This window comes from Balaenoptera musculus, chromosome 8 (genome assembly GCF_009873245.2).
Source record: "Balaenoptera musculus isolate JJ_BM4_2016_0621 chromosome 8, mBalMus1.pri.v3, whole genome shotgun sequence".
In the NCBI taxonomy this organism is placed as follows: Eukaryota; Metazoa; Chordata; class Mammalia; order Artiodactyla; family Balaenopteridae; genus Balaenoptera; species Balaenoptera musculus.
The window spans coordinates 58,439,223-58,467,011 of NC_045792.1; the positions used below are offsets into that span (position 1 = coordinate 58,439,223).

Genomic DNA, 27,789 nt, shown 5'->3' on the forward strand with positions numbered 1-27,789 from the left:
ATCACAGACTTTAGGAACATGGGCTCAGCACCCTATGGTCCCTTGATACCTCTGAGCTTACTGAATTCAGCCTCCCTATTTTCCAGATGGGCAAACATCGTGAGACGTGTCCAATGCCACATACCTGGTGTGAGGCAGAGCCAGGTCTGGGACACGGTCTCCTGGCTCCTGGCTGTCTAGGGGACAGTGAAGGGAAGTGGAGCTTGTCCAATGAGAAAGTGTTGACGGGCAGGGGTGCTGGTTCAGAGGAGGGCAGGCCATGGAGGACGTGGGCACTGCCTTCTAAGCACCGCAGGGCCATTGTGGGCCCAGAGAGCACAGGGTCAGGTGCTGAGGGCTGAGTGGACACCAGCGGGGGTGTTACCAGAAGGCAGCACTCCACTCCAACAGGCCAAGCAGTCAGGGATGTGGCTTTTTCAGGTAGTAGCTGAGGCTGGCAAGATACTCACCTTTCACAGAGGCTGTGGAAAGAATGCCAGAGGTCCTGATGCTGGGGATGCTGGTGGTCCTGAGGCCCCCCCTGGCACTCGGAACCCTGGATTCCTTGATGCTATTCTCTCCTCTGTCGCTTCCCCGTGGAAGGGGCTGGCTCCCCTCCAATAGCTCTGAGCCTTCCCACCTCCCGTTCTCCCATTCGATTCCCTCATGGGTGGGTGGTGGGTGACACTGTCCCCTTCAGCATCTCCTGACAACTCCTCCCCTCGAGGACAGTGTGAACCAAACCAGCCATGCCCCTCTCTGGCCTCTAGTGTCCCATCTATAAGACAGCAGGATAGGGCTGGGAGGTCTTTGGAATCTTAAGGGAAAAAAATCCTATAATGTCCCTTCTGAGCCTTCCCTAATTAGCCCCTAATCCTCAAGAACTTTGCTTAATATGAGTTTGTCCGATCCAGGAAGTTTCCTCAAAGCAGCCTGGGAAGGCTCTTTTGGGAGAGGGATGCAGGATCGTGGGCTCAGAAGGCAAGAGGTGAGCATCCTTCAGGGTTTGCTCTGCTCCTGAGCCTGTGATGCTCCCCGTAGGCTTTCTACTGTGAGCTGGGGATGGGATGGAGGTGGGGGAGGGCGCCTGTGGTCCAGGCATCTTTGAGGGGGCTCAGATCCTCTGCATCAGCCCTTTCAGTATCCCCGCCCCCAGCCACCTCGGATTCAGTAAAGCCTTTGGAAAAGGTACACACACACACAAAAAAGCAATTAAAAGTGAATGTTCCAATGCAATTAGCCCAGAGTTGAGTGGGGAAATGGGGAGGCCTGCTGGGAGATGGGACTCAGAAATCCCAGGAGGCCGAGGAGGTGAGGTGGGTGAGGGGGCAAGAGGGGTGAGGCAGTGGGGCGTCCCACCAGCAAGCATTGGGGGTGAAGGTTCAGGCCAGTCCTCTCTTCTGAAATCTGTGCTCTGCCCACCCACACACCCACCATGTGTCTGGTGGTGAGCCCACCTCCTCGGCTCAGGCTGAGACTGAGGTTTGTGGAAGAGGCAAGAGCACTTGAATGGCAGTCAGACAGGCCTGGATTCTAGCCCAGCCCCATCCCTGCCCCACTGTATCCCCTTCCAAACCTGTTCTCTTATCTATGGAATGGAGCTAACAGTGGGCCCTGTCTATTAGCTTAATGAGATCATAGCTGCCCAGGGCTTAGCCCCATGCCAGCACACAGTAGGAGCTTAATGATTGCTGACTGCCCTCCACCCCCAAGTCCCAACACATTTACTCATTGGGTGACCTTGAGAAAATTACTTCCCTACCAGGGTCCTTCCAAAGGTGACCTCTGTGGCTCTGGCCCCATCAGGAGACCAGGCACCAGCCCCAGGCTGAGGTGGAGCCTGAGCTCTGGCCATGCCCAGTGGAGGGGGCACTCCTCCAGGAAGCCCTGGAGGGCCAGCAGGGCTGGCAAACAGCAGCAGGTGTGAAGTGGAGGTGGATCATAAAGACAGATAAGGGCCCAGGGTGGTGTGGGGAGGCAGGGTGGAGATGGGCCAAGGGGGAGTGAGGAGGCCCCATCAGCTACCCAGCCTCTCCTGCCACTGCCCTGTACCCCTCCGTGGGCTCACGGATGCCGTTTCACCCCCCAGTGTGTTTTAGATTCCCTGCCTCCTTGTGCTTGGCTCGTGCTCTTTCCTCCCCTGCAAAGTCCTTCCCTGTACCTTCTCCATCTCTACCAGCCCATTTCCCTTCTCTGCCACGGCCTAGCCAGAGGGCCGCTAGGAGGCCTGCTCCGTAGATCCCCGGCACTAAGGAGGATCCAGTTTTCAGAAAAGGTGTCTGGGTCTTGGTAGCCTCCCTCAGGGATGGGTCTGTCCACGAGAAGAACCCTGGGCTGGGAGCTGGGACAACATGGCTGCAATCACAATCTCATGCACTCTCTCTGGGCCTCAGTCTATGCTTCTGTGTGGTGATAAGATGGGACACTGTGATGTCTGAGGGATGGTCCCACTATGAACCCTGAGGGCTGCAAGGGGGCTTCAGGGCTGGAGGGAGAGAATCCTGGAGGGCTGACTGGGTGAGAGGCTTCCTGGAAGCCTTCGCCTCACTCTTCTTGCTGCCCCAATCTCCCAGCCTATTTCAGTCCCCAGCCCTGCCGCCTTCCTCTTCTCATTGTGTCTCCTGCCATCTTAAAGCCTCTGATTATTTGCTGCTGAGTGCAGTGAAATCTGGGCCTTTCAGGCTGCAACGGAGATACCGCCCACACCGGCCCCAGCTGTTTGTCTCCTTCTGCTACCATTTGGGGGGCCCAGGGCCCAACCTCGAGAAATTTCTTCCTCAGAGCTGACCTGGTCCCCAATCACTGCAGAATCTGTCTGTCCCTCTGATTTGTCTCAAGGGACACAGAGAACAGTCTTTTCCCATCTCTGGAGTCTTACATTCTGGGAGAGGGAGAGGGAGAGAGAGAGGAGGGTCCGGGGTCCTGGCCTGAATCATAATTCGTCTCCCAGAGAGATGAAAGGGTGAGAGTGAGGTTGAGGCCCCCGGAGAGGGGGGCGGCTCAGTCAAGGGGAGGGGGCCTCACCTAAGAAGGGGTTCAGAGGAGTGGAAGAGGGCCTGGCACTCTTTCCAGGCCATTGACTGTACTCTCCACTAAGCAAATAGTTGTTAAAGGGACGGAACTGTCATAAAATCCACGCCTGTTCCTCTCCCCACTTTGTGCCCATCTGTCTTTATCTTCACTGGGGCAGCCCACGACCACCCAGGCACCCAGGGCTGAGTCACTAGCCTTCAATCTGGAGAGCGGGCCCTGGGCTTTGGCTGGGCCGACCCCAGCATCAAGGTTCACCCCCCAACATCAGCCTGGCAGGGGAGGGGACCATCAGGAGGGGAGAGGAGGCAGAGCAGGGGCTCTGAGTTGAGGAGAAGTCATAGGGGATGCGAGCAGTAGATGAAGCCCCCAGCCCCAATTGGGTGGGGGAGACACAGCCTCAGAGTCCCCTCCCCCTTCCGATATCTTTGAAACCTCCAGGGGGACAGCAGTTCTGGGAAGGGTGAGGCAGAGGAAAAGGGCTCATATAGGGGTGGGTTGAGGTGAGCATGGCCTGGTGCCAAGGTGTGGGGACTCCTGAGGATGGAGGATCCTTGGAGGCCCCAGTGCTTGGTGGAAGATCTGGACCCAGTCAAGGTTGACCTGCCCCAGCCCAGCCTCTCCTCTGCTGTCCAGGGACCGCTGAGACTACGGGGCCCTCACTGAGACCCGGTTTCTGTCTCTCAGATTCTCCCTCTCCAGTGAGAGTTTTACGCAGCAGCCAGCACGATCAGCCTGAAATTGAACCTGACCTTCACCTTTTCCTGCTCAAGTCCCTCTCAGGGCTCCCACTGTCCTCAGGATCAAGCCCAGCTCCTCAGGGCCCCGGCTCTCTCCAGCCTCGCTCCCTGTTGTCTGGCCACACCAGCCTCCTTGCTGTTGGACCATCCAGCAGACACACATTCTTTCTTTCCTCTGAGCCTTTGCCCATGCAGTTCCCTCTGCCTGCACATCCTTTCCTGTCTGCTCTGCTTGTCCTCTAGGACTCAACTCAGGCATCTCCTCCTCCAGGAAGCCTTCTCTGACCCCACTTCTGTCCTGCACCTGGGTAGGCTGGGGCCCACTCTTCCTTCCTTTCTCAGAGCCCTTGTCCCTGCACTCAAGTGTGGGTCTGTACATCATTCCCCGCACGACACCACGACTCCTCTTCTTATCTTAGTCCTCAGTAAGGAACCTGACCCAGAAGGACTCTGGAATAAATAACCACTCTGTGGAATGACTTTAAGTAGAATGTTCCCATAAGTATTTTAGTTGAGAACACTTGCCCTGGCTCTGGTTGGGGGGATGGACTTCAAGGACCCGACAGGAGGCAGGAGGCAAGGGGAGAGGCTGCTGCAGGTTCAGGGGAGAGGTATCTCTGTTTCAGCTGGGCAGTGGCTTGGGAATGGAGAGCAGGGGACAGTTATGAGAGATGCATGGGAGGTGACTCACCCATTGGATGGGGGAGGTGAGAAGAGGGAGGCAGCTAGGACAGTTTGTGGACAAGCCACAGGGGACCCGGTGGATGGTTGTGCTACTTCGGGGGAAGTGGTGGAGACGATAAGTTCCAGTCGGGACTTGGGGCCTCTGGCAACTTCAGGGACACCCAGGGCAGGCCTCCAGGAGGCCTTTGGGTATCTGGGGTCTGGAGCTTAAGAGACGGGGGAGCTGGAGAGTCATGAGGCCATGAGCACAGAGGAGTTCTGTGCAGAAGAGAAGAAAGGCTGAGGGCAATTCCTTCATCAGGGTCCCGGGAGGAGGAGGGGAGAGGCCAAGGCAGCCCACGGTCTGGGGGTGGGAAGAGAGGAGTCAAGGGTTAGTGAGATGAAGCTGCGGCGCTTACTGACCAGCAGCGAAGGGACCAGCGCCACCTTGTGGCTGCCCAATAACCAGATTGTCCAAGGCCAAGTGACTGGGTGGGGTCCACTAGAAGGGGTTTGGCTGAAGGTCAGTAAGGCCAGCCCCCTGCCTCCACGAAGCCCCAGCCTTTATCAACTTAGTCACCAGGAAACGTGGCTGCCATTGCCTCCTGCCACCCTAGCTCCCTATTCCTTCCTAGGGTGATTGGCACAGTTGGACAGCTCAGAACTGGAGCCCAGCCCTCCAGGAGCCTAAAGGGTTAGGTGTGAGGGCTGGAAGGTGGGAGACACCACTGGTTATTGTAGATTCTGAACCAAGGAGCCAGGAGTGAACCGGCTGGGTTCAGAATGTTGCGTGACCTTGACTGAGGCATTCAACCTCTTTGGTCCTCGATTTCTCTAGCTGCTGTGACCTCCTGATCTGGTGACTTGCAGGCTGCCCCCTCTCTTTTCCTCACCTGACCTTTGCTGGGCTCCCCTGAGTGACCCCACATGCACACACCAGAGTCCTAGGCCCCCAAGCTTCTCTTCTCTCCAGGCCAGGCAGTTCCTACAAACACAATTAAGTGGAGGCAGCATGAGGGATGAAGAACCCAGGACAATTAATCATTAGGGAGTGACATTTGGTGAAAAATCAGGCGCTTAATTAAGCAGGAAGAGCCAGAGGCAGGGATGGGGTGAGAGTGGGGGTGGGATGTGTGGTGAGGGCAGAGAGAAACTCATTCTTCTTCCTACTGCAGCCTCCCCTGTCTCAGTTCCCACCTCCCCCCGCCCCCCCATCACACCTATGCCCTTTGCCTCCTCGACATTCACGCCAGTCCCTGTTGGAGGCTCAACCCCCTCAGGTCTTTAGGAAGACTCTAGTGTACTGGTTAGGAGTATGGGCTCTGGTGCCAAATGCCTGGGTTCAAATCCTGGCTCTACCACTTACTAGCTGTGGGACCTTGGACAGGTTACTTAACCACTCAGCACCCTAGTTTCTCCACCTGAAAAATGGAAATGATGGTAATATTTAATCCATAGGATCACTGCGAATTCTGAGTTCATCTATGTCAGTTGCTTGGACGTGCATTGCCCAATAAACTCCTGAAGCCCCCTTCCTGTGCTTACCACCAAAAGTTGCTCCAAAATGATTTTCTGAGGATGCTGATGTTTAGGATTCTACTCTCTTCACCCTAGTTCTCCCTGGGAGGCTCAGAGAGGTTAGGTCACTTGCCCAAGATCAAGTAGTAGCTGTGGCAGGTTTTAACCCAGACAGCCTAGCTCTGAGCCTTGGCTTTACTCGCTCTGGGGGATTTGTGAGGGATCCTGAAGGTGCCTTTCCCATATCTACCAGCAGGAGGCACCAGAGGCCAGACTGTAGCTGCCTGCTCCTCTACATTGGGAGGGGAGAGTCAGGGTCCGAGACTCTTTTATTTCTGCCCTCCTCATATCCACCCTGCAGTGGGTCAACTTGTCCAGATCCTCTCAGATGTGCAGGGTTCAGCCCACTGTGTGTCCCCAGGCTGGGGCCTGTTCCTCTTTGATCCAGGGACTGAGAGGTAGAATCATATCCTCTTTTCAGAGAGGCTGTGATCTCCCGGAAGCGGCTGGGCTGCAATGGACTGGGCCCCTCGGACATGCCTGGGAAGCCCTTGGCCAGGCTGGTGGCTCCACTGGCTCCTGACACCCAAGGTAAGGGCTGGGAGCTGGGCAGGGGCAGGGAGGGACTGTGGCCCCTGCTCCCCAGAGCATATCTGTCTTCTATCCCTGTCTGCATCTCTCCGTCTCCTTTCTCTTGCTCTGTGTCTCTAGCAAACCTGCCATCTAATTCTCTCTCTGTTGCGCTACTAACGTCTCTGAGCCTCAATTTCCTGATCTGTAAAATGGGAACAACAGAACCTACCTTGACGGGGTGTTGCTTGTGCTGGTTGTTAGACGGGCTGTAGTTGTCATGCTCTCTCTGTCACTGTCTGTTTTTCTTTCTCTTCCTCTCCATGCCCCCTGTCCGCCATGTCTCTCTGCCTCATGTCTCAGTCTCTCTAGGTCTCTGTCCTCTGTCTCGATGTGGAAAGTGCACAAGACTGGGAGTCAGGAGACCTGACTTGCTGTGTGATCTTGGGCAAGTCACTTCCCCTTTCTGGACCTCAGTTTCCCAATCTGTAAAATAGGGGTGCTCAGCCTTACCTGCCTCCCTCCATCCCAGGGTTGCTGGGAGGATCACGAGAAAGTTGTCAAGTGAGGGGGTTTCCTTCTATGCAGGGGTCGTTGCTGTGGTCATTGTTTTCACTGCCTCAAGACCCATCTCTCTGTCTCTCCGGGTCTCTGGGTCTCTCTGTGTCTCTGTCCTGGCCTCTGTCTGTCTGTGTCTTTGTCTCCCTCCCTGGGTCCTGGCTCAGTATCTCTGAGCCTCACTGGCCCCGCAGGACCACCTCATTGCCCTCTCCCCCTCAGTGCTGGTCATACCGCTGGTGGACAAGGAGGCCGGGGCTGTGGCAGCAGTCATCTTGGTAAGAGCAGTTGTGGGTAGGATGGGGGGGAGGAGAGCAGGGGAGGGAGCAAGGGAGAGAGCACTGGATGGAGCCCCACTGGGGTGTGTGTGTGTGTGTGTGTGTGTGTGTTGAGAATAGCATGCTGGGCTGGAGCTGGGGAAAATGGGGGTCTGGGAGGAGCCTGGGAGGAGCCCTCTGCCCCACCTTGAATGGGCAGAATGAAGCCGCAGGCCCCGTCAGCAACTTGCGGAAGGATGTACAAGCCCCATCTGAACTCTTACCACCACGGAGCCCCTGACACGGCCCTGACCCTACTTCCTCTTTGGCATCCTCCAGGATGGGTTGGGGGCAGTGTCCCAAGAGGGCACGAATGCAGCGAGGTGGGAAAGGACTGAGAGGCGCTGAGGAGGGATGGGCAGATATGACACCAACAGAGACAGTGTGGGAAAGTCAGTCAGAGATGGGGTGGCTGGAGCTAGGCGGCTTGAGGAGAGGAGGCCCACGGGGCAGGGCTCCTGGGAAGGCATCCAGCCCCAGCCAGACCTATGTCCGAGGCTGGGACAGACGCCAGGCAACGGGGCGGGCTTCCTGGGGCGGGTGACGGAGGGGCAGGGGCCTCAGCTAGAAGGGGGGAACCCTAAGCGGGGGGAGTTGGGCGGGCAGTCCGGGCCAGGGCGCCCCCCTGCTGCTCCCTCGCGGAGCTCCCCGCTTTGGGCTCCCCCGTGGGGTTGGCAGAGCTTTGTGAAGTCCGGGTTCTTGAGGTTCTTCCAGTCTCTCCTCCCGTGGGGAAGTGGGCGCTCAAAATCTTTGTCCAGTCCTAAGAACCGGAGGGTTAGCGCCCCCAAATCGCCCTCACTGGGGATCGACTTCCGCGGAGGCGGCCGCCACCCCAAGCGGGGGCGCGGACAGATAAATGAGCCGGTCTCGGTGCGCCCGCGGCGGGGGAACTCCTCCCGACCTCATTAAAACGGAATTAAAGGTTTCCGAGGCGCCTGACCTTTCCCCAGCTGCTGGCGGGGGAGGGCGGTGGGCGTGGGGGGCGGCCGCGGGGAGAGGAGAGGAAGGAAGGGATACTTACTTGGCTTGGTCTCCTCGGCGCCCCATCTGCCTGATTGAGGGGGATGCGGCCCCCTTGGTTTCTCCCGAAAGCTGCTCCCCCACCCCCAGCTTCTGTTTCCCGAAGGGAACGGATCTGCTGTTGGCACCGCGTTCTCAGCGCAGCTTCGCTCCCTCCTTTGGTCCCAATCTGTACCAGAGCTGGTGGCTTGGAGGAGGACCGGGACTAGGAGCACTGTGCAGAGGTGCACGTGGGAGGCAGTGACTCAGTCGCCCACCTCTGTTGACGGAAAGGGGTCTGGGGGTGCCAGGTTCCTAGAAGGACTTCCTGTGCTGGGGCTGCGAGGGCTGGGTCAGTAAGGAAGCAGCTCCTGCAATGGGAAGATGCTTGGAGGGTTGTCTTGTGGGCAGGAGGATGGTTGTTGTGACCGTTGTTCACCGTGGCTCAGGTCTGGCTGGGAGTCCAGGCTTCAGCCTTCTCCTGGGGGTAGGAAAGGCATGTGTGTGTTGGGAAGCGGATGGGTCAGATCAGTTGAACTTACCCCACCCTAGCAAAACTCTGCTCTGGGCCCTGTCCCAGGACAGGTGCTGGGGCAGAGAGAGGAGTCGGACCCATTTCTGCCTTCTAGAAGCTCAGTCTGGGGGAAGGCAGGGTCACCTTCAGACCACCACTGGCCAAATGAAAGAATGCTGCCAGCAGGAGCTCTAGTGGCAGAGGCTGGAGCACCAGGGGGTGCCTCACAGTGCAGACAGCATTTGAGTGGGACTTTGGGACACAGGTAGGGGGTGAACAGGCAGAGAAGAAGGAGACGGATATTCTCAGCAGAGGGCCCAGCATGAGCAGAGGCAGGGTGGTGGAGTGCTGGGGGAAGAGTGTGATCCCTGCAAGGCTGAGAAGGGGGGTGCATGCTGGTGAGCAAGATGCTACCTGTGGCTTTGGCTGCCAAGAGAAGTTCCCGATTACTGTCCCCTCACCTTCTCAAATACCCTGGGCAGTGAAGAGCTCTTGAAAGGTATTTGGATTGTTTGCCATCTGCCTCTCCTCCAAGCCTGAGCCTTCCTACTCAAGTAGAAATGTTCTTCTGTGGGACACCCCCTCCCCGGTGCATACACATCTGATGGATCCCGTCCTGCTGCTCCACCCCCATGCTCCAGGGGCCACAGGATCTCACATCCTCTGAGAGGCAGCATAGGCAGCCCCAGACCTCCCAGCTGTTGCCAGATCCTGAGGACTGAGGGTCTAGAGGGGAAAGGGGGTGCCGCAGGACAGATCTATCGGGAGGGCTGACTCACCAGCTCCTTCCTCAACAAGCCCCATTCCCCTCTCTGGGTCTCTGCTCTTGTATTCATCATCCCTCCATCCATCCACTCACCCAGCCATCAATTGAAAGCATATTTCTTGAGCACCGCCAGGCACTGTGCACTGGTGCTTCAAACACAGCAGCAATGACTGAGACAGACCAGACAGGCCCTGCTTTCACAGACCAAACAGTCTGGAGGGGTGGGCATGCTGGACATTAAACAAGTGAGCAAAATAAAGAGAGAATTGCAAATGACGGAAGTGCTAGCAAGGAAACCAGGGGGCCCTGCAAGGACTGTTGGGGCCTGATAGAGATGGGGTCAGCAGAGGGCGCTCTGAGGAATATGCCATCCTGTGCAGGGCTGCCTGGCTGAGCTCTGGGACTCTGCAGCTCGCAGGTCGAGGTGCCTTAATTGCAGATTCTTCATGTGGAAAGAGTCTTTGGCTCTGTTATTCAATTATGGGATAATAAGTCCCTCTGAGGAGCGGGCAGCCCTTGGTCTCCGGCATTTGATGTGTGATTTGCGCCCACTCTTCCCCTGAGCTGTGCCAGCACACCAGATCCTTACATGGGGGTGTGGTGTCCATTAGCCACGGTGAACTTGGTGAGGGTGAGGGGGTGGGAGCTGTGCTGGGCTTTCAACCTTCTCTGCAGCCCCAGTGCCCACTCTTGAGTGCTCCCACTGGGACCCAGACCCGCCCCCTGGTTAGCAAGAGTAGGTGCAAGAGTATGTTCTGTTGGTGAGAAGGGAGCCGTGTGTGTGCTGGTGATTGTGTTTGCATATCGGTTGGGGGTGCAGGCAGAAGCGTGTGCATGGCTCTCGGGTATGTGAACACAAGTATCCTGTGTACGGGTATGAATGTGCATGTGTGGATGGTAGTCACTGTGAGTGTGGGTGTGTGGATGTCTTCGAGTCTGTGACTGCACTGTGTGTGTGTGTGTCTATGTGTGTGCAGGTGCGCACATGCCTGAGTATCTCTATGGGACAGTGAATGTATGAGTGTGTGTGTGTGTGTGTGTGTGTGTGTGTGTGTGTGTTGGGGGGCGCTAAAGGTCTCCATGAAGTGTGTAGTGTGTTTGTGCACATGCTGGGTAGGGATGGGCTGAGGCAGCCCAGGAGTGTGTGCAGGGAGGGGTAGGTCCAGTGGGTGGAGGAGGACTCCATGATTCCTTCCTTCCCTCCAGCCCTCTGAGGCTCTCATTCAGTCTCCCAGCTCTGTACTGGGACCAGGCTATTTCGCCAGCCCAGGAACCCCACAGCCCTAGAGAGGTCCCAACTTTCCCTTTTCCTGAGAGATGAGTCCAGGTGGAAAGAACAAGAAGGATGTCCTCCCCCATCTACTAACAGTAAAATGCCCACATGTTTCTGTAAACCATATGCAAATGAACCATGCTCCCAGCGCCTTTCAAAAACCTGTCTTATAGGAGTCATAGATGGAGCTTCATCCAGAGCTTAACCTTCAAACCACCCTTGGCGGCCCAGCCCTCTTCCAGGTCTTCCTGCCTCCAGTCTTGCTCCCCCCAACTCCCCCTACCTTGTAGACCATGGTCCGCAGATGCTAAAGTCTGCTGTGGATCCCCAGTACAATCAAGCTAAAGTCCAATTCCTTAGACTTGCACCCGCCCTGTGGTACCATGGACCGCACCACTGCCCGGGTCCTCATCTCCCCATACCACCTACTACCCAGCACTGCCAGGACAGCCTCCCTCCTGCAATGTCCCCTCCGGGCTCTGCTTGTCTTCCCAGTTCTGGAAGGCCCCCAGGTGCCCTCCCCTCTCTGAGCTCCCACAGCCTATAAGTTCCCACCCACTCAATCTGCCCTCTCCTTCTTCCTCAGGTATGAAGTTCTGCACCCCCTTCATCACATCCACCACTCCATCCCACCCCAGCCAGACTGTGAGCTTCCTGAGCACCTGCTGGTCTCCTCCTCTCCATCTGCTCCTGGCAGGGGACTTAGAGCAGAGGCGGGCAGGGGCTGCTGAGTGGGGAGGGAGGATGAAGGAGGGGACCCCAGTGCAAGCACTGTGGTGAGCCCTGCAGGTGGTGAGCAGCTCTGAGTAGGTGCCCAGGAAGCTGGTGACGCAGGTGGGGAGGCTTGCTGGCAGGGCCTGCAGTGCTCCCCCCTTCATTTTCCTCACCAAGCACCCAAGCAGGGCTGGGAGAAGGGACTTCACAGAGCATGAAAGATGGGCTGAGGGGATTCCAGGTGACTGACACAGGGAAGTTGGAGAGGGACAGGATGATGGGTGTGATGGTGAGAATGGATCTGGAAAAGGGAAGGTGTGGGCAGAGAAGGGGAGGGAGTGGGTGGTGCTGTCCCAACTCTGCCACTTTCTGCTGTGTGACCTTGGGCAAGTCACTCAAACTTTCTGGGCCTTGGTTCATCTGCAAGGTAGAAGCTTGCCTTACTTGTTGGTGAGAATCACATGCAAGGCAAAGCACCTTATCACCCCATTCATTCATTCCTTCATTCATCCTCCCAAGTTCTTTAGGCACAGCAGATGCATCATAAATGGTGGACCTCTTCCCCTACCCCAGACTTAGGGGCAGCTCAAATCCCAACTTAGAAAGGATGGAACTGGGAGGCTGAGGCTAATACCACTGATTCCATAATCAGGGCCTGAAGGTCCATAGACTGAGAGATGGAGAGGGGTCCAAGGTCACCCCGTTTCCCTCACTATACACCTGGATTGTGCTGTAGATGGAACAGTAGCTGAAAAGGCAGAGATCAGAAAAGTTCCACTTCTTTGGATTAGCCCTCGAAGGCTTCCTGGAAGAGGGGATTTTCCTGAAGCCATCTGCTTGGTCAGAGGATGGGCTTATCATTGAGGCCCACAGACTGGAGTGTGTATGTGTTGGTGGGGACAGGTGTGTGCCGGGCATGGGGAGGGCACTCTGGTAGAGACAAGAGGCTAGGGGAGGTAGGTCACAGCTGGTCCCCTTGTCACTCCCCTCCAGGTGCACTGTGGTCAGCTGAGTGACAGTGAGGAGTGGAGCCTGCAAGCCGTGGAGAAGCATGTGAGTGGGGGTAGGGCCGAGGTAGGATGAGGGCTGCTGAAGACCCTCATCACAACTGATGGGAAGGTGATCTGGCCTGGGAGATGGACAGACCTGGGTTCCAGTCCACTACCTTTGGGCTGTGTGACCTGGAGCAAGTCACTTAACCTCTCTGAGCCTCAGTTTCACATCTGAGAATGAGGATAAGGATAGCACTGACCTACTGAGGGTACTGGTGAAATAGGGGGAGTCAAATATTTTGTTAATACTTAGGAAGGGCTATCTACATAATGATATTGAGGCTCTTCCTGGAGATTTTATGATTTTGTGACTTAAACAAGAACTTACGACTCCCCGTGGGTGCTAGAGACAGAGAAATCTGACCCTGTTCTGCCTTGTAAGAGTCTGGGGGCTAGGCGTGGAGACAAACCCTGCACTTATCTGATCATGGACCGAGGGGCGCTCCGGGGGCAGTGGGAGTCCACAGGAGGGTGGAGCGCTGAGGGATGAGTTGTTTGGGACGCGGGTGGGGGGTGGGGGCGATGGGCACCGCCGGCAGAGGGAAGGGCTCGAGGAAAGGGCGATAAAGGTGGGGCGTGTGGCTTGCTGACCGCTCCGCCCGTCCCAGACCCTGGTGGCCCTGAAGAGGGTCCAGGCCCTGCAGCAGCGCGGGCCCAGCGCGACCCCGGAAGCGGTCCAGAATACTCCAGAGGGGGCGGCGGGAGACCAGAAAGGTGGGGTTCCGTACACAGACCAAGATCGAAAGATCCTGCAGCTTTGCGGTGAGGACCCGGCTGGGGCAGGTCCTTGGGGGCGGGGAGGGGCGGGGTCGAACCTGGAAGGGAGGGGCCCATGGGTGGGCGGGGCCTGAGGGTGGCGCGCACCCTTGGGGGATTCTGTGGGCCCTCTCTCTGACCCGCGCCCCGCCATTGCAGGGGAACTCTACGACCTGGATGCCTCTTCCTTGCAGCTCAAAGTCCTCCAATACGTGAGTCCCTGTGCCCCTCCTACTGTGCTCCTCCCGGGACCGAGGTCCCTGTGAGCCGTCCATCTCAGTTCAGATTCCCGTGTCCTGCCCCTCTTCTCTTCCCTACCTACCCGAGGAACCTCAAAAAGGCTAGAGGGTGGGGAGTGGGTTTGCTCCCAGACCCACTGTCAGCCTCTCGCTGTGTCCCTCCCTCTCAGCTGCAGCAGGAGATCCAGGCATCCCGCTGCTGCCTTCTGCTGGTATCTGAGGACAATCTCCAGCTTTCCTGTAAGGTGAGGGCCCAGGTCCACTGTGGAGCAGGGCGAGGGACTGGGGTCTCTGAGAGGAAAAACCTTGCCCATCCTTTAACCAGTCCGCATCGCTCTGCCCATCAGGTGATTGGAGATAAAGTGCTGGAGGAAGAAATCAGCTTTCCGGTGAGTCCTGCACCCCCTGTGTGGGAGTCTGCAGAAGCAGTTAAAGTCGTCTAGGCTCTCCTAGGATCTGCCCAGAGAGATTGGGATCTGCTAGAATCTCTTGGAATCTGATGGAATTATCTGGATCTTGGGGTCTACTTAGAAATGTTGTGAGAGATCACAGCCTCTCATGATCAGGAGCCATTAGGAGAAATCTCTCACAATCTACAGAAAGGCTCACCTGGGACCAGTTCACTTCTGTTGGAGTATTTCTGGATTTGGCTCTCTTAGAATCTGTTAAGATCAGTGAGAATCCTTGGATTCTGCTTTCCTCTCTCCTAGTTAGGGAAGACCCTCAAGTCCTCCATAGGAGATTCTGGCCAAGAGCCTACTCCCCTACCCTCACCCAACCCTCACTCCTCAGTGTTGACTCCATCCACAGTTTGGACTGACTGAAGAGGTAGTTGAAACTTCCAGACTTGGGGGGTAAGAGGTCTGACATCGCCTGATCTTGGGAAGAGCTGGGCCCTGACTGGCTCTCCTCACTCCCCCAGTTGACGATGGGACGACTGGGCCAGGTGGTGGAAGACAAGAAGTCTATCCAGCTGAAAGATCTCACCTCTGTAAGCCATGGCCTGGCTGGACTGGCGGGGAGCCAAGGGGAGAGCCCACTGCCCAGTCCCCAGGGCCAGAGTCTCTGGGCCAGGGCAGCCTAGGAATTGGGGGAGACAAGACCCCACCCCATGTCATAGCATTTCCCACCCTGCATGAGCTCTTCAGCCCCTCCTGTTGCAGAGTGTGGTAGAGGGCGGGGGGAAGGAAGCATATTCCCTCCTTCCCTGCCCTGACTTGCCTCCCCCTTGCCTCCCCTTTGCAGGAGGATGTGCAACAGCTGCAAAGCATGTTGGGCTTCGAGGTGCAGGCCATGCTCTGTGTCCCTGTCATCAGCCGGGCCACTGACCAGGTCGTGGCCTTGGCCTGCACCTTCAACAAGCTCGGAGGAGACTTGTGAGTCTGGGTGGAGTGATGTGGATCAGGAGACGGAGCTGAGAGGCCGGGCAGGGCTTGACTAGGGTAACAGTGTGGGAAGGGTACTGGGCAGGGATTACTATTCCAGCAGTGGTAGGTTGAATGGTTTGTCTGTGCAAGAGACTGTGAGATTATGGGAGCGATAGACCCTTGCCGCTGCTCCATGTTGACTTTGTAAAATCTTGTTGCAGTCCAGGCGAGTTCCCCTTCTCTTTGCCCACTTCCTGCAGTTTGGATTATCCACTTTTTGGTACTGGCCTTTCCCCCACTTGCCATCCTTTGTTTTGGCATTTCTGCTGGGAACTGCCTGATGGAGCAGCGATGAGCTCTAGGATGGGTGAACTCTCTGGGACTCGCAGAGCATCACCGACCCAGTGGACAATGGCTCAAGGGAATAGGCATGGGGGCTGGGCTAAGCTGAGGGTCTTTAGAGGCATTGATAGGGCAGCTGTAAGAATCGCGTGAAACAGAGGGGTAGGCAGGACACAGAGTCAGGTAAACAGGCTTAGTCCATATCTCAAGAACTGAGGTCAGATTTGAGGTCTAGAAGTGGTATCATAGATTTCATGTCCTACACCAACTCATTAATTGGTAGCAGCTGCCTGAAGCATTGTATTAGTTTAGTGAGAAACAGTGCTGTGATTGATCAGCCATGTCTGTCCTGGGTGCAGCTTTAGGATGTGAATGTTGCCACACTTGGTCCAGCAGGCCTAGCAGTAGGGCGTAGTAGGCAGGTGAGGGGTTGCATTCTGATTCCAGGATGCAGAGAGATGCTGTCAAGATGCTTGGCCCCTGGGGCCCAAGCAAGCAGGCTGGGTCTGAGGGCTCGGACCTCCTGCAGGAAGTGGAGACTGGAGATGTTGGGACTAGAGAGTGTCAGAAGCCCAGGGATGGGGCCTGCAGGGGTGGGACAGAGATCTGGGAGTCAGAGATCTGAGTAGCAGGACCTGCCAGCATAGAGCTCTATTGGCAGTTGGATGGGCCTGGGAAAATAAAGACAGGGACAAGGCAGAACCTGCTGAGGCAGGGGGGATATAGGATCTGTGTCATTTGTCCCATCCTAGTGGTGGGAACATTTGTGCCATTCAATAAACACACATTGAGTACCTACTGTGTCTGGCCCTATGCTCCCAGAGGGGAGGGTCCAGCAGGGTTTGTGACCTCTGGCTGCTAGCTGTAGGCTTGGGTACTGAGGTGGCCCTGGACCTGGAGGAGAGGTGGTATCAGAAGGGAAACGAGATGGGGACTTGGTGACAGCCCTGAGGCCCAGGGCAGGGGCAAGATCATCTCTGGGTTCCACATATTTCAGGGAGTGAGTGCTGAACAACTGCATGAGCCAAGGTGGCGCTCAGCTCAGAGCAGACACTGCGGAGAAGCTGCCTGGAACCCAGAGAACAGGGACTCCAGAATCCCTTTAGCTGGGAGTGTGATGGGGTGGGTGGCAGGGGCAGAGGTACGGTTACAACATTTAGCAAACACTTTTCAAATATCTCCCCTGTACCAGGCTCTGTATTAGACAGGGGATGATACAGTCATGGTCCCTGCCTTCAAGACTTGATGTTTATTTTTAGGGCGTAGAAGGAGGAGGGTGGGAAAGGTATTCTAGGCAGAGCGAACAGTGTGGGAAAAAGCATGAAGGTGTGAAAGAGCCTGAGGTTTTCTCAGAATGATGAGGATCTCACTGTGGCTGAAGCTGAGAGACGCCCATAGAAGAGGGGAGAGAGGTGGGTGGGACTAGATGGAGAGGCCTCAAATGCCATGGGAAGGAAGGTGGGCAGATAGACACAGGGTGGTGGGGATTGGGGTCTAGATCCGAATCACTGGACGGCAAGCACTAGTGGAGGATACCCCGGCAGAGAGGACCACTGAAGGCAGCCCCCAAATGGGGAAGGGACTAGGCAGGGAAATCTGGGGGCTGAGAAATGGTCAGAATCTCTGAGGAATGCTCCATCTCCCCATGATCCCCATCTGGAGGAGCTTACCCACATCCCCAGCCCAGGTCCCACCTCCAGCTTGGTCCATCCAGTCCCGCCAAGCTCCCTGGTGACAAATCATTTGGTGACCCCATTGAATGACCTCCTGAGGATTTTGGGCTGATCTTGTCCGTTGTGAGCCAGCTCCATGAATCTGATGGGCACTGCCCTGCCCACAGCACCATAGGACTTGTGGAGGCAGCAGATCGGGGCCTGCAAAGTCCAGGGAGGAGGGTAGGACAGTGACAGGAGCTGGAAAAGACAGGGCAGTGCCACCTCCCCTCCCTGAGGCTGGAGGGGCCCCTGGAGAAGAGCAGAACACCCAGCCCCAGTCTGAGGGAGGAGACTCAGCCTCAGTCTGGGTAAATCTGAAGTCAGAGGAGGGAGACATGGCTCTGGCTTCGAGAAGCAATAGTCTGAGGAGGAAAACACATTTTGGTCAGGGGAGGATTAGAACTCCCTCCCTCAGGAGCCCCCAGTCTGAGGGGGAAGCTGGCCCAAGCCACCTGTGCAGTGAGCAGCCCCAGCAGAGGAGAGTGAGTTTGCTGGTGGATTTCCAAGTGGGCTTCCTGGAAGAACGGAAGTAAGGCAGAATGGGGCGAGCAGTCCGTGGTCTGTCCCTCTCCGGTGACCCCCGCCACCCCACCCTGCCAGATTCACAGACCAGGATGAGCGTGTGATCCAGCACTGCTTCCACTACACCAGCACGGTCCTCACCAGCACCCTGGCCTTCCAGAAGGAGCAGAAGCTCAAGTGTGAGTGCCAGGTGAGTGGCCTGCCTTGCGCCTCTCTCGGGGACCAAGTTGCTCAGCTCTCAGCTCCACAGAGTCAGCCACAAGGGAAAAGCCCATGTCTTTGGGGGCTGGTGGCAGGGAGACTACCTATGCTCTGGCGGCCTCTTAAAGAGGGCGGACAGTAGCTCTTCAAGACGGCACCTCTGGCTGCAGGCACTGTATGCGATCGCCCTCTAGTGTTCAGATTGGGCCCACAGCAACATCTGGGTGGCTAGAGCTGGAGGTGCATGCGCACCTGAGACTCAGGATGTCTATGCACCCTCACTGGGGCTATTCCTCCCACTCCTTCACTTAGTAGCCAAATGATATAATTAGACTCTTCCAGTCTCCAGTCTGTCCAGAGAGCCCTAGGGGAGGAATGAGAAGACCCTGGAGCTGATGGAGGCAGGGGGCTGGAGAGGGTGACCCCCTGCAACCTGATTCCCTGTGATCTCCATTTTCTCCATTCCAGGCTCTTCTCCAAGTGGCAAAGAACCTCTTCACTCACCTGGGTGAGTGCACTGCCCTCCTTCATGCCTAGCTGTGAGGTGGGAGTGGGGGGGGTGGCATTTTGAGGAGGGGAGGTGGGCGGGCTTGGCCTCAGCACTCCAGCCTGGTCTCACCACTGTCCCCCATGCTTCTTGCTCCCCCAGATGACGTCTCTGTGCTGCTCCAGGAAATCATCACAGAGGCCAGAAACCTCAGCAATGCTGAGATGTGAGTGAATCCACCCTGGGGTAGGGCGAGAGAGGCCTTGGGCCTCAGTAGTGACCTCTTCTTTCCTCCCCTCTTTTTTTCCCCTCCATTGTCTTCTTGTGGGACCCCATCACGTTTTGTGTGATTCTTTGTTTCATGCCTGTGTCTCTCACTAGACTGTAACATCAAGTGACAGCAGGGGTGGGGCTTACTTTGCTGGCCATGGGTCCTCAGCTCCTAACACAGTGCCTGGCACAGAGTAGGCGCCACCAAAAAAAAAAAAATCATCGATCTGGACTAATGTCTGGAGTCAACCAGCCCTGAGGAGAGTCTCTCACCACGGGTCACTCCCTCCAGGCCTCAAAATCCAGGCTTTGCCTCTAGTCGTGAGATTTGAGGGGTGGCGGGAGAGGGGTGGCGGGAGAGGGGTGGCGGGAGAGGGGTGTCAGGGCCCTGTGGACCAAAGCCATCTCTCCACAGATGCTCTGTGTTCCTGCTGGATCAGAACGAGCTGGTGGCCAAGGTGTTCGATGGGGGCGTGGTGGATGATGAGGTGAGGCAGGGCCTTGAGGAGGGAGGGTGTGGCTGTGGTCCTGGGGGCCAGGAGTACGCAGTGGGCGCTGGGGAGCAGGCCTGATGGTTGATGGTCCGCTCTGCGACCGGCCACCAACTTCCTCTCTACGCCATCCCTGGCCCGGCAGAGCTATGAGATCCGCATCCCGGCCGACCAGGGCATCGCGGGCCACGTGGCGACCACGGGCCAGATTCTGAACATCCCGGACGCGTATGCACACCCACTTTTCTACCGCGGTGTGGACGACAGCACCGGCTTCCGGACACGCAACATTCTCTGCTTTCCCATCAAGAACGAGAACCAGGGTGCGTGGTCCTGGCGGCTCCGGGAGGAGGGGCGGGGCGGGGCCTGAGCAGGATGGGGAGGAGCCGAGCGGAAGTTCCACAAGCCTTCTCCACCACCCTAGCGTCCCTAAGCCGAAGGGATGGGGTTTCCCAAATATGTGACGTCCCTTGAGGACACCCTGGGAGGGTAGATCTCCGTCGGACACATCCACTGGTTCATCCTAGCCCCTCTTTGGTCCCCAGAGGTCATCGGTGTGGCCGAGCTGGTAAATAAGATCAACGGACCATGGTTCAGCAAGTTTGACGAGGATCTGGCGACAGCCTTCTCCATCTACTGTGGCATCAGCATCGCACATGTGAGGAGGACAGGGGCGTGCAGGACCCTCTGTTCTCCTCTCCACATTGGCTCTCCTTGCTCTGTCCAGACCTGCCCTGGTCCGTGCCCTGCCCTGGGGCTCAGAGCCCTGCTGCTGGGTTGCTGTGCAATCTTCAGTACCTACTGGTCACCTCTGGCCTCAGTTTCCCATCAGAAAATCGGAGATACTACTTCCTGTCCTGTACAGTTAGCCTCCCAGGACTATGGGAGATCTGTATTATTTCCCTCCGTTCTCTGGAAGCAACCTCAACCCAAGCTCCTGGTTATTCTTTTTGGGATATGTTGGGTCTCACTGTCCAGGGCTGGGAGCTCTGGCCCAGGAATCCAACTCCTAGGCCCCCGGCGCTGTACCCCCTTCCTTGCTTCTGTCTCTCTGTTGTGGGCCTCAGGTTCCATCACTGAAGCCTGGGGCAAGCTCAGGAGAGTGTGCAAAGTGCCAGCTCAAGTGCTAAGAGGCACTGGGAAGGAGGAGCAAGGGGAGGTCTGGATGAAAGTTGGAGGGGGCTCCCTACTCTGGGCTGGAGCTTGAAGGCTCAGACTGGGCCCAGCATGGGACAGGAAGGGGGCAGGGGTTCTATCTGATCCCTTTGCCCCAGTCCTGGACATTCTGAGATTTCACAGCCACCTTGCCTGAGCCCCATCTTTCCCTCTCTCCCCCCAGTCCCTCCTATACAAGAAAGTGAATGAGGCCCAGTATCGCAGCCACCTAGCCAACGAGATGATGATGTACCACATGAAGGTGAGCCCTGCACGGAGCTCCTGCCTTCCTTGTCAGGGCCCCAGGGTCCCCTGAAGCCCACCTGTTCCTCCCCCGCCTCCCCAGATCCTCAGGCGCCCAAGACAGGCTGGGCTTTCTGATCATCCTCTCTTGAATATAAGAAGATAGACCCAGAGCAATGCCTCGCCTTTTGCTCTGCCGCTCTCCTTCGGGGCAGCCTGCCTTCAAAGCAGTTTCTGGTTCAGCCCCAAGGCTGGCAGCAGGACTTAGCCCAGGGAAGAATTGGTTCAGCCAGGTGTTCCCAATGTCCAGGGATAATTCCCATCCTGGGAATTACTGAAGCCTGGGAAGCCCACCCAGGGCCCTTCTGACAGATCCCTTAAATACAGTGGTCATGCAGTCCTGGGCAGTCCCATTCCCAGACCTTGTGTTAGAAAAGCTGTCCCAGACTTTAATTCAGAGTATGTGGTGGTCATTGTTCATTTGAACATTCCTCTCATCTGTGTCTAAACCAAAGTCTCACAGACTTTGTGGCTACGGTCAAAGCTGTAGCAGGAAGGATTGAGGTTAGACTCTGGGATGGTCCTCCCAAAAGAAGGAATCTTTAATTTATTGTCTATGAAAGGCTACCCATGCTGTCATGAAGAGGAGTTCTCTGTCTTTGACAAGGATAGGCTGTTACAGATGAGGGTGGTCACAGGAAAGGAGGCATAGTAGGTGGGCTGCAGGATGGTGAGGGGAGGGTGGTGTTCTCCTGCCCAGTGATAACCCACGGAGTGGATGGCCCAACTGGGGTGCATTCTGAGTGGGAGGTCCCTGCCACTGTGGGAATTTGAGGTTGAAGACATTGGATTGGGTGGAGGCCGTCTTCTAATACCCCGGCTGGTTCCCTCTAGGTCTCTGATGATGAATACACCAAACTTCTCCATGACGGGATCCAGCCTGTGGCTGCCATTGACTCCAGTTTTGCCTGTTTCACCTACACTCCTCGCTCTCTGCCCGAGGATGACACCTCCATGGTGAGCTGGCCTGTCCCGCTTGAATGTGGAGGTGGAGAGTGTACGGCCGGAGGTTGAAGTTAGATGTGCATAGGAACTTCCTGGCAAGACAGAACCATCAAAGAAGGCTATGGAGTCTCCTCAGAGATGGAGGGGGCATGTGGTCTGCCAGCATGGGCCGCAGGGCCTGCCCAGGGGCCAGGGGCTGGGCTGGAACCAGCGATGGCCTCAGGATTGGCACCTCCCTCCCTGTTTTTCTAAGATTTTGTGTGAACTTGGTTCCAAGAGTTCTTAGATGTCATATTTCTAAGTTCATGGCTCTGAGAATGCTTGGCTCTACCATTTTATAGTTCTCTAGTTTAGATCTAAAGTTCCAAGACTCCAAAGTTTTGGAGGCTCCAAGAAGGGCCAAGGCTGGGGGCGGGGCAGCCCATCTTGAAACTGACGATCCCTCTGATCCCTCCCTTCCACTGTCTCCAGGCCATCCTCAGCATGCTGCAGGACATGAATTTCATCAATAACTACAAAATTGACTGCCCGACGCTGGCCCGGTGTGTGTCCCCAGCCCTCCCCTCCGTGCAGGCAGCCCCGTCTCTGCCTCCCTCCTAAGTCTACTCTCACATCCATTGCCCCCCGCACTCTGGGAAGGACTCTCTGAGGATGACTAGGGGAGGCGCACTCTTGTGAGGGTGGGGAGGATCTGTGAGTGAGAAGCAATTCACAGACACTGGGACCACGAGGATAGGAAAGGAATGGGGCAGGGCAGAGCCTGGAGGGTTTCCTGGAGGAGGAGAGCCTGAGGCCCGTGTGCTGCCCTCTCCCCTCCCCCAGGTTCTGTTTGATGGTGAAGAAGGGCTACCGGGATCCCCCCTACCACAACTGGATGCACGCCTTTTCTGTCTCCCACTTCTGCTATCTGCTCTACAAGAACCTGGAGCTCGCCAACTACCTCGAGTGAGTGACTGCACTTCCCCCCATCTGGTAGCTGGTGGGGTCCCCTTCCCTGGAACAGGGCAGCACCTCCTGTGTGGCAGGCTTTACACACACTGCCTCACGGGACCCTCTTAACAGCCCAGTTAGAAAGGTACAAGGCCCCTTTCCAAGAAGGGGACCCAGGTGTCCTGAGCTCCTGTCGAGGTGGTTCCTGGACATCTGCAGTCAAATACTCAACCACTGAGCTATTCCCCTTATCCTGGACATCTCATCCAGCTGGCCCTCCTTTGGAAGTGTGGGGAGGCAACAGTGGCTGACCTCCTTGTCCTCTGTCTCCTCCCAACCAGGGACATGGAGATCTTTGCCTTGTTTATTTCCTGCATGTGTCACGACCTGGACCACAGAGGCACAAACAACTCCTTCCAGGTGGCCTCGGTGAGACCCTGCCCTCATCACAGTGGGCACCCTCCCCGAGGTGTCTGGGAGTCTCCCCCCTCCAGCCTGAGGAGAGGCGGGAGTTGGTGAGACCAGGAGCCAGTTTAGAGATGGGAGGAGGCTCTCCTAGGCTTTGGGAGATGGCGGGAGGAGCAGGGCAATTCTGAGCCTAATATGGCAGCACTTGCCTCTGGATGTGAGGAGTGATGGAGTTTTCTCGGGCTTTTCCAGAAATCTGTGCTGGCCGCGCTCTACAGCTCAGAAGGTTCTGTCATGGAGGTACCACCATTCTGCCCAATATCCCCGTTCCCACTGTCCCCTTAAGGCCAGTGACTTAAAAAGTTAGACTGTGGCCCAGCTCCTCCCCCTCCCAAGCCCTGCTCCTCAGACAGGCTATGAGAACTGCAGCCACCCCCAGGGCACGTCTGGCTCTTGTTCGTGGATGGGCTTGGAGGGGTGCAGGTGTGGCTGGGGGTATGAATCAGGCAGCAGTTTCCGCCTGAGCCCAGGTTTGCCAAGGGAGGACTTGGATTTAGCATGTTTCTCTCTGCATGTCTGGGGACACCCTATGAAACCCCCTCCCCGCCCAGCCTGGCACGGGCTTCACTCCCATCATACTCAGCTTTGCCTTAGACTGATGTGGGTCTGCACACCTCCAATGGGAGCTCCTGGGGGCAGGGACAGAATCGGGGACATCTCTGAGTTCCCTGCACCTGGCACAGGGCTTGGCACAGTGGGAGTCAAACTTCCAAGCTCGCCTTGCCCCACACGGCCCCCGCAGCCCCCCTCCAGAGCTGCTCCCGCTTGCACACCCCCAGAGACGAGGGGCTCACTTCCTCCTGGGAGGCCTGGTGGCAGCCCTGCTTCTGCCCTCCATGCCCTGGGCTTACCTGCCCCTCCTCTGAGTGACAGCCCTTCAGCATCTGGAGACAGGGGCCTTGCCCTCGCCTCACCACCCTTCCTTGTCAGCACACAAATGCTGGCTGCATGAATTAGTGTCCAGGACTCCGAGGGATCATTTCAGAATCGTTCCAGCTTGAGAGGCCCTCAGAGCTTACCTTGTTGTGTCCCTCCATGTGACAGCTGAGGAATCCAAGCTGGCCAAGGTGGCCAGGGACTTGCCCAGGGTCACATAGAGGGTTGAAACAGAGCCCAGAAAGGGAACGGGCCACCCCCCAACTCCCCAGTTCTGCCTGCTCAGCTCACCTTGGGGGCCGGGGCTGGGCCGGGCCTGCTGCCTCTCTTGGGGTCAGTGAGGAGGGAAGCCCCCCACCCCAGCTGGACCCCCATCACTCCTCTCCCCCCAGAGGCACCACTTCGCTCAGGCCATCGCCATCCTCAACACCCACGGTTGCAACATCTTTGACCACTTCTCCCGGAAGGTGATGAGGCCGGGGGTGGGGTTGGGGGTGAGGGAGTGGGAGCTGGGAGCTGGTCTGAGATGGGAGAAGGAGTGAAGCTGAGGGATGGAGGTTCCTGAGGTCTGGGGGTGAGGGTGGGGTGTCTGGCCAGAGGCCTTGACACCCTCCCCAACCCCCGGCCCTGGCCCAGGACTATCAGCGCATGCTGGACCTGATGCGGGACATCATCTTGGCCACAGACCTGGCCCACCACCTCCGCATCTTCAAGGATCTCCAAAAGATGGCCGAAGGTGCCTGCCTTTAGCCCAGGCCTCAGGGTTGGGGAGGGACCACCAAGAGGGGGATTCTCCTGGAGAGCATCCCCAGGGGTTTAGATCCACCCTCTCTGGCATCAATCCACCAGGCAGACCCAGCCCTACATCCCTGGCTCCCATCCAGGGTGCTGAATTCCCTGGACCACTTTGGGATGGGCCCTGGGACCTTGCCCTCAGAGAGAGGGTACCAGGATGCTGGGGCCCTCTCCTTGACCCCGTTCTCTCCCCAACAGTGGGCTATGACCGAACCAACAAGCAGCATCACAGCCTCCTTCTCTGCCTCCTTATGACCTCCTGTGACCTCTCTGACCAGACCAAGGGCTGGAAGACGACGAGGAAGATTGCAGTAAGTGCTGCCCCAGCCTGGGAAGGCGCAGGCTGTACTCCCTGCCTGGCTCTGTGTGGCTCCTGCAGCCTGAACACCCTCCCTGTGCTGAGCTCAGCCTGTGGGGGAGACAGAAACCTGGACCACCTCAGGATGACAGGTGGGGAGATTCAGGGAGGGGCATGGACTCACTGGGCGGTCACTCATAGCAAATCAGTGGCTGGTGGAAGGTGGGCCAGAACCCAGCCACTCCTCCCCATCTGGGGCCCATCCCCCTGCCAGCCCGGGGATGGTGAGGGCAGGTCCTGAGGTCACAGTGCCGCAGTTTGCCCCCTTGGGAATGGGCTGTGGAGGAGCGTGGGTGGATGGATCCCACTCACAGGAGGTAATGAGAGTGTTGACCTTTCAGGAGCTGATCTACAAAGAGTTCTTCTCCCAAGGAGACTTGGTATGTGGGGAGTAACCGCAGGGTGTCCAGGTTGGGGGAGGGTTCCTAGCCTGGGCCCCGGGAGGGGCTGGGTTAGCCTGATCCGGGTGCTTATGGAGGAAGGAGAGGGCCAGGCCTGACGACTTGATGCCTGCAGGAGAAGGCCATGGGCAACAGGCCGATGGAGATGATGGACCGTGAGAAGGCCTACATCCCCGAGCTGCAGATCAGCTTCATGGAGCACATCGCAATGCCCATCTACAAGTGAGCGAGCTCGTGGGGCCTGCTGGGGACCCCAGCCAGGGACGGCAGGGTGGGTGGGATGGGGCTGGCTGTGGCCGTCACAGCAGACACAGGTGCTGGGCTGGCCTGGCTCTGCTCCAGCTCATCCACTCCCTGCCTCTGGGCACAACCTCTCCTGCTTTGCCCCTAAATGGGCCCTTCACTTCATCCTTGGTCCCTTATGGAAAGAGACCGCCATGTTCTCCTTGTGCTTCCAGTCCTACGCCTCATACTCTTGTGGAAGTTCTACCTGTGGTCCAGCCCTAATCTTTCTTGCTGCTCACAGTCTAATTTCTGACCTCTAACCCTGCCCCCGCACATCCCCAGGCTGCTGCAGGACCTGTTCCCCAAAGCAGCAGAGCTGTATGAACGTGTGGCCTCTAATCGTGAGCACTGGACCAAAGTGTCGCACAAGTTCACCATCCGCGGCCTCCCGAGCAACAACTCGCTGGACTTCCTGGACGAGGAGTACGAGGTGCCTGACCTGGATGGTGCTGGGGCCCCCATCAATGGCTGTTGCAGCCTTGATGCTGAGTGAGTCCCTCCTGGGACTCCTCTTCACCCAGGCCTCCTCCCACAACTCTCCACTGGCCTGGCCACATGCCCTGGGACCAGAGCCACGGGTCCTGGATTCTAGACCAGGACTTCCCATGTGACCCCGGGCAAGGCTGACCTTCCCCGGTCTCAGCTTTCTCGTCTGTATAATGGAAGACTTCCAGCCTCACCAAGACTTTGTTATTTGTCCTCTGAGAGCACAGGGATGACAATGAGCAGTGCGCCCTGCTCTGCACCTCTGACCACACCTTGGCAAGTGGCCCCCCCCCCCAGGCCACTCCTCTGAGGCAGCCTGGATGGTTTCTCCTGGGCCCCATTCCTGCCCCACCAGATCTGTGCCCTTTTCCTCTGAGGACACCCCCTGCCCCCAAGGATCCTCATGCAAGAAGGTGAGACATCTGAGTGGGCAGAGGGTTGGTCTTAGAGACGGTCATCAGCTTGGCTGGAGGACTAGAAATAGCCATGGGGCCACAGGTGGCCCTGAGGACTGCCACTGTACTTATAGTGGAGACTGGGACCTGGGGAGATGAAGGGGGTCCCATAAGGAAGCTGCCAGGGGGGCAGCTCAGTGCTCTGGGAGAGGGGGCTCAGGAAGAAAGCAGGATAAGAACAGTGGGCAGGAAGGATCCCTGGGCTGGGAGGCAGGCCCAGCATGGGTCAGCAGTGCTTCATCCTGGCTGTCCCTGGGCAAGTCCCTTCCCCTATCTGGACGAAACAGGAGAGTGAGACAATCCATTCTCTAAGACCCCTTTTAGATCAAAGTCCCCATAGCTCTGTGGAGTCCCAGGAGAGGCCATGGAGTGTCCCTGGCCCCCTGGGGCAGAGAGCCAACACTGAGTCCCTCAGTGGCCCCCTGAGTGTACCCCCTTAGCCCGAGCCCCTCCTGCATTCCTGCAGCCAGAGGGGAACCTGGCCTCAGCCCTGGTAGGGCTTGTCTCCTCTTCAAGGCCATATCCACCTGTGCTCCGGGGCTTGGGAGACCCCATAGGGCCGGGCCTCTGGGGTCATCCCGGCCGCAGGTTCCTCCTTTCTCTGTTTTGTTCAGTACGCGTTGTGGGCTGGGAGGAGGGGGCCACCTGCCTTACCTATTCTGAGCTGCCTTTAGAGAGATGCGTTTTTCTAGGACTCTGTGCAACTGTTGTATATGGTCCCGTGGGCTGACCGCTTTGTACATGAGAATAAATCTATTTCTTTCTACCAACCCTCCCCCACAGGGCTGTTTGCAGACTTTGTACGTGGGGTTGGAGTGGGGTGTGGGGAAACAGCCCTGAGGGAGGCAAATGCCTTTTAGAACTCTCAGGCTACTGGAGCTCCCACCTCTGCTGCCTAGCCCCTCTTCTGGGGGAGTCCTAGACCTGTTGGGGTATCCCCGGACCAGTCCTGTGACAGATAGTGGGGACTTAGGTGTGGATGGCAGATACAGAGGCCTGAGCATGGGGCAGCAATTGTGGACTGGAAAGGGAGAATTGAGGGGCTGAAGCAATCAAGGAGGCTGCCTAGAGGAGGTGACCTGGTGCTTCTCCTAGACCCTCTGTCTGCTGGCCTTCCTTAGTCATGAGTGCCCATACAGCCAAGGCCTGGGCCTCTGAACCCCCTCCTAGCCACGGGGATGCCTGTCTGTGTCCCTGTAAATCCAGCCAGAGGGGTACCCTTGAGTCTGACTCTACCTCAGATACAGCC

At 57.2% G+C, this 27,789-nt stretch overlaps 1 protein-coding gene across 7 annotated transcripts in view; it reads left to right on the forward strand.

The window, feature by feature from the left end:
- PDE2A (phosphodiesterase 2A) overlaps nucleotides 1-27,310 on the forward strand; it is a 64,331-nt gene extending 37,021 nt beyond the window's left edge. For 2 of the 7 annotated variants that reach the window (XM_036861953.1, XM_036861955.1), the window contains 27 exons: nucleotides 6,412-6,521; nucleotides 7,281-7,336; nucleotides 12,635-12,694; nucleotides 13,302-13,455; nucleotides 13,609-13,661; nucleotides 13,859-13,933; nucleotides 14,036-14,077; nucleotides 14,611-14,679; nucleotides 14,934-15,064; nucleotides 17,713-17,824; nucleotides 18,304-18,343; nucleotides 18,485-18,548; nucleotides 19,008-19,080; nucleotides 19,229-19,406; nucleotides 19,629-19,741; nucleotides 20,423-20,500; nucleotides 21,376-21,498; nucleotides 21,958-22,028; nucleotides 22,309-22,431; nucleotides 22,758-22,845; nucleotides 23,077-23,124; nucleotides 24,153-24,227; nucleotides 24,397-24,496; nucleotides 24,754-24,866; nucleotides 25,255-25,293; nucleotides 25,430-25,536; nucleotides 25,882-27,310. In XM_036861953.1, the coding sequence (XP_036717848.1) occupies nucleotides 6,412-6,521; nucleotides 7,281-7,336; nucleotides 12,635-12,694; nucleotides 13,302-13,455; nucleotides 13,609-13,661; nucleotides 13,859-13,933; nucleotides 14,036-14,077; nucleotides 14,611-14,679; nucleotides 14,934-15,064; nucleotides 17,713-17,824; nucleotides 18,304-18,343; nucleotides 18,485-18,548; nucleotides 19,008-19,080; nucleotides 19,229-19,406; nucleotides 19,629-19,741; nucleotides 20,423-20,500; nucleotides 21,376-21,498; nucleotides 21,958-22,028; nucleotides 22,309-22,431; nucleotides 22,758-22,845; nucleotides 23,077-23,124; nucleotides 24,153-24,227; nucleotides 24,397-24,496; nucleotides 24,754-24,866; nucleotides 25,255-25,293; nucleotides 25,430-25,536; nucleotides 25,882-26,092 (2,506 nt within the window). In that variant the 3' untranslated portion in view covers nucleotides 26,093-27,310. Of the gene's footprint in view, nucleotides 1-6,411; nucleotides 6,522-7,280; nucleotides 7,337-11,513; nucleotides 11,573-12,634; nucleotides 12,695-13,301; nucleotides 13,456-13,608; nucleotides 13,662-13,858; nucleotides 13,934-14,035; nucleotides 14,078-14,610; nucleotides 14,680-14,933; nucleotides 15,065-17,712; nucleotides 17,825-18,303; nucleotides 18,344-18,484; nucleotides 18,549-19,007; nucleotides 19,081-19,228; nucleotides 19,407-19,628; nucleotides 19,742-20,422; nucleotides 20,501-21,375; nucleotides 21,499-21,957; nucleotides 22,029-22,308; nucleotides 22,432-22,757; nucleotides 22,846-23,076; nucleotides 23,125-24,152; nucleotides 24,228-24,396; nucleotides 24,497-24,753; nucleotides 24,867-25,254; nucleotides 25,294-25,429; nucleotides 25,537-25,881 lie in introns of those variants that run through there. The other 5 variants (XM_036861952.1, XM_036861954.1, XM_036861956.1 and 2 more) reach the window with 3 other exon arrangements.
- The last annotated feature ends 479 nt before the right edge of the window (nucleotides 27,311-27,789 follow it).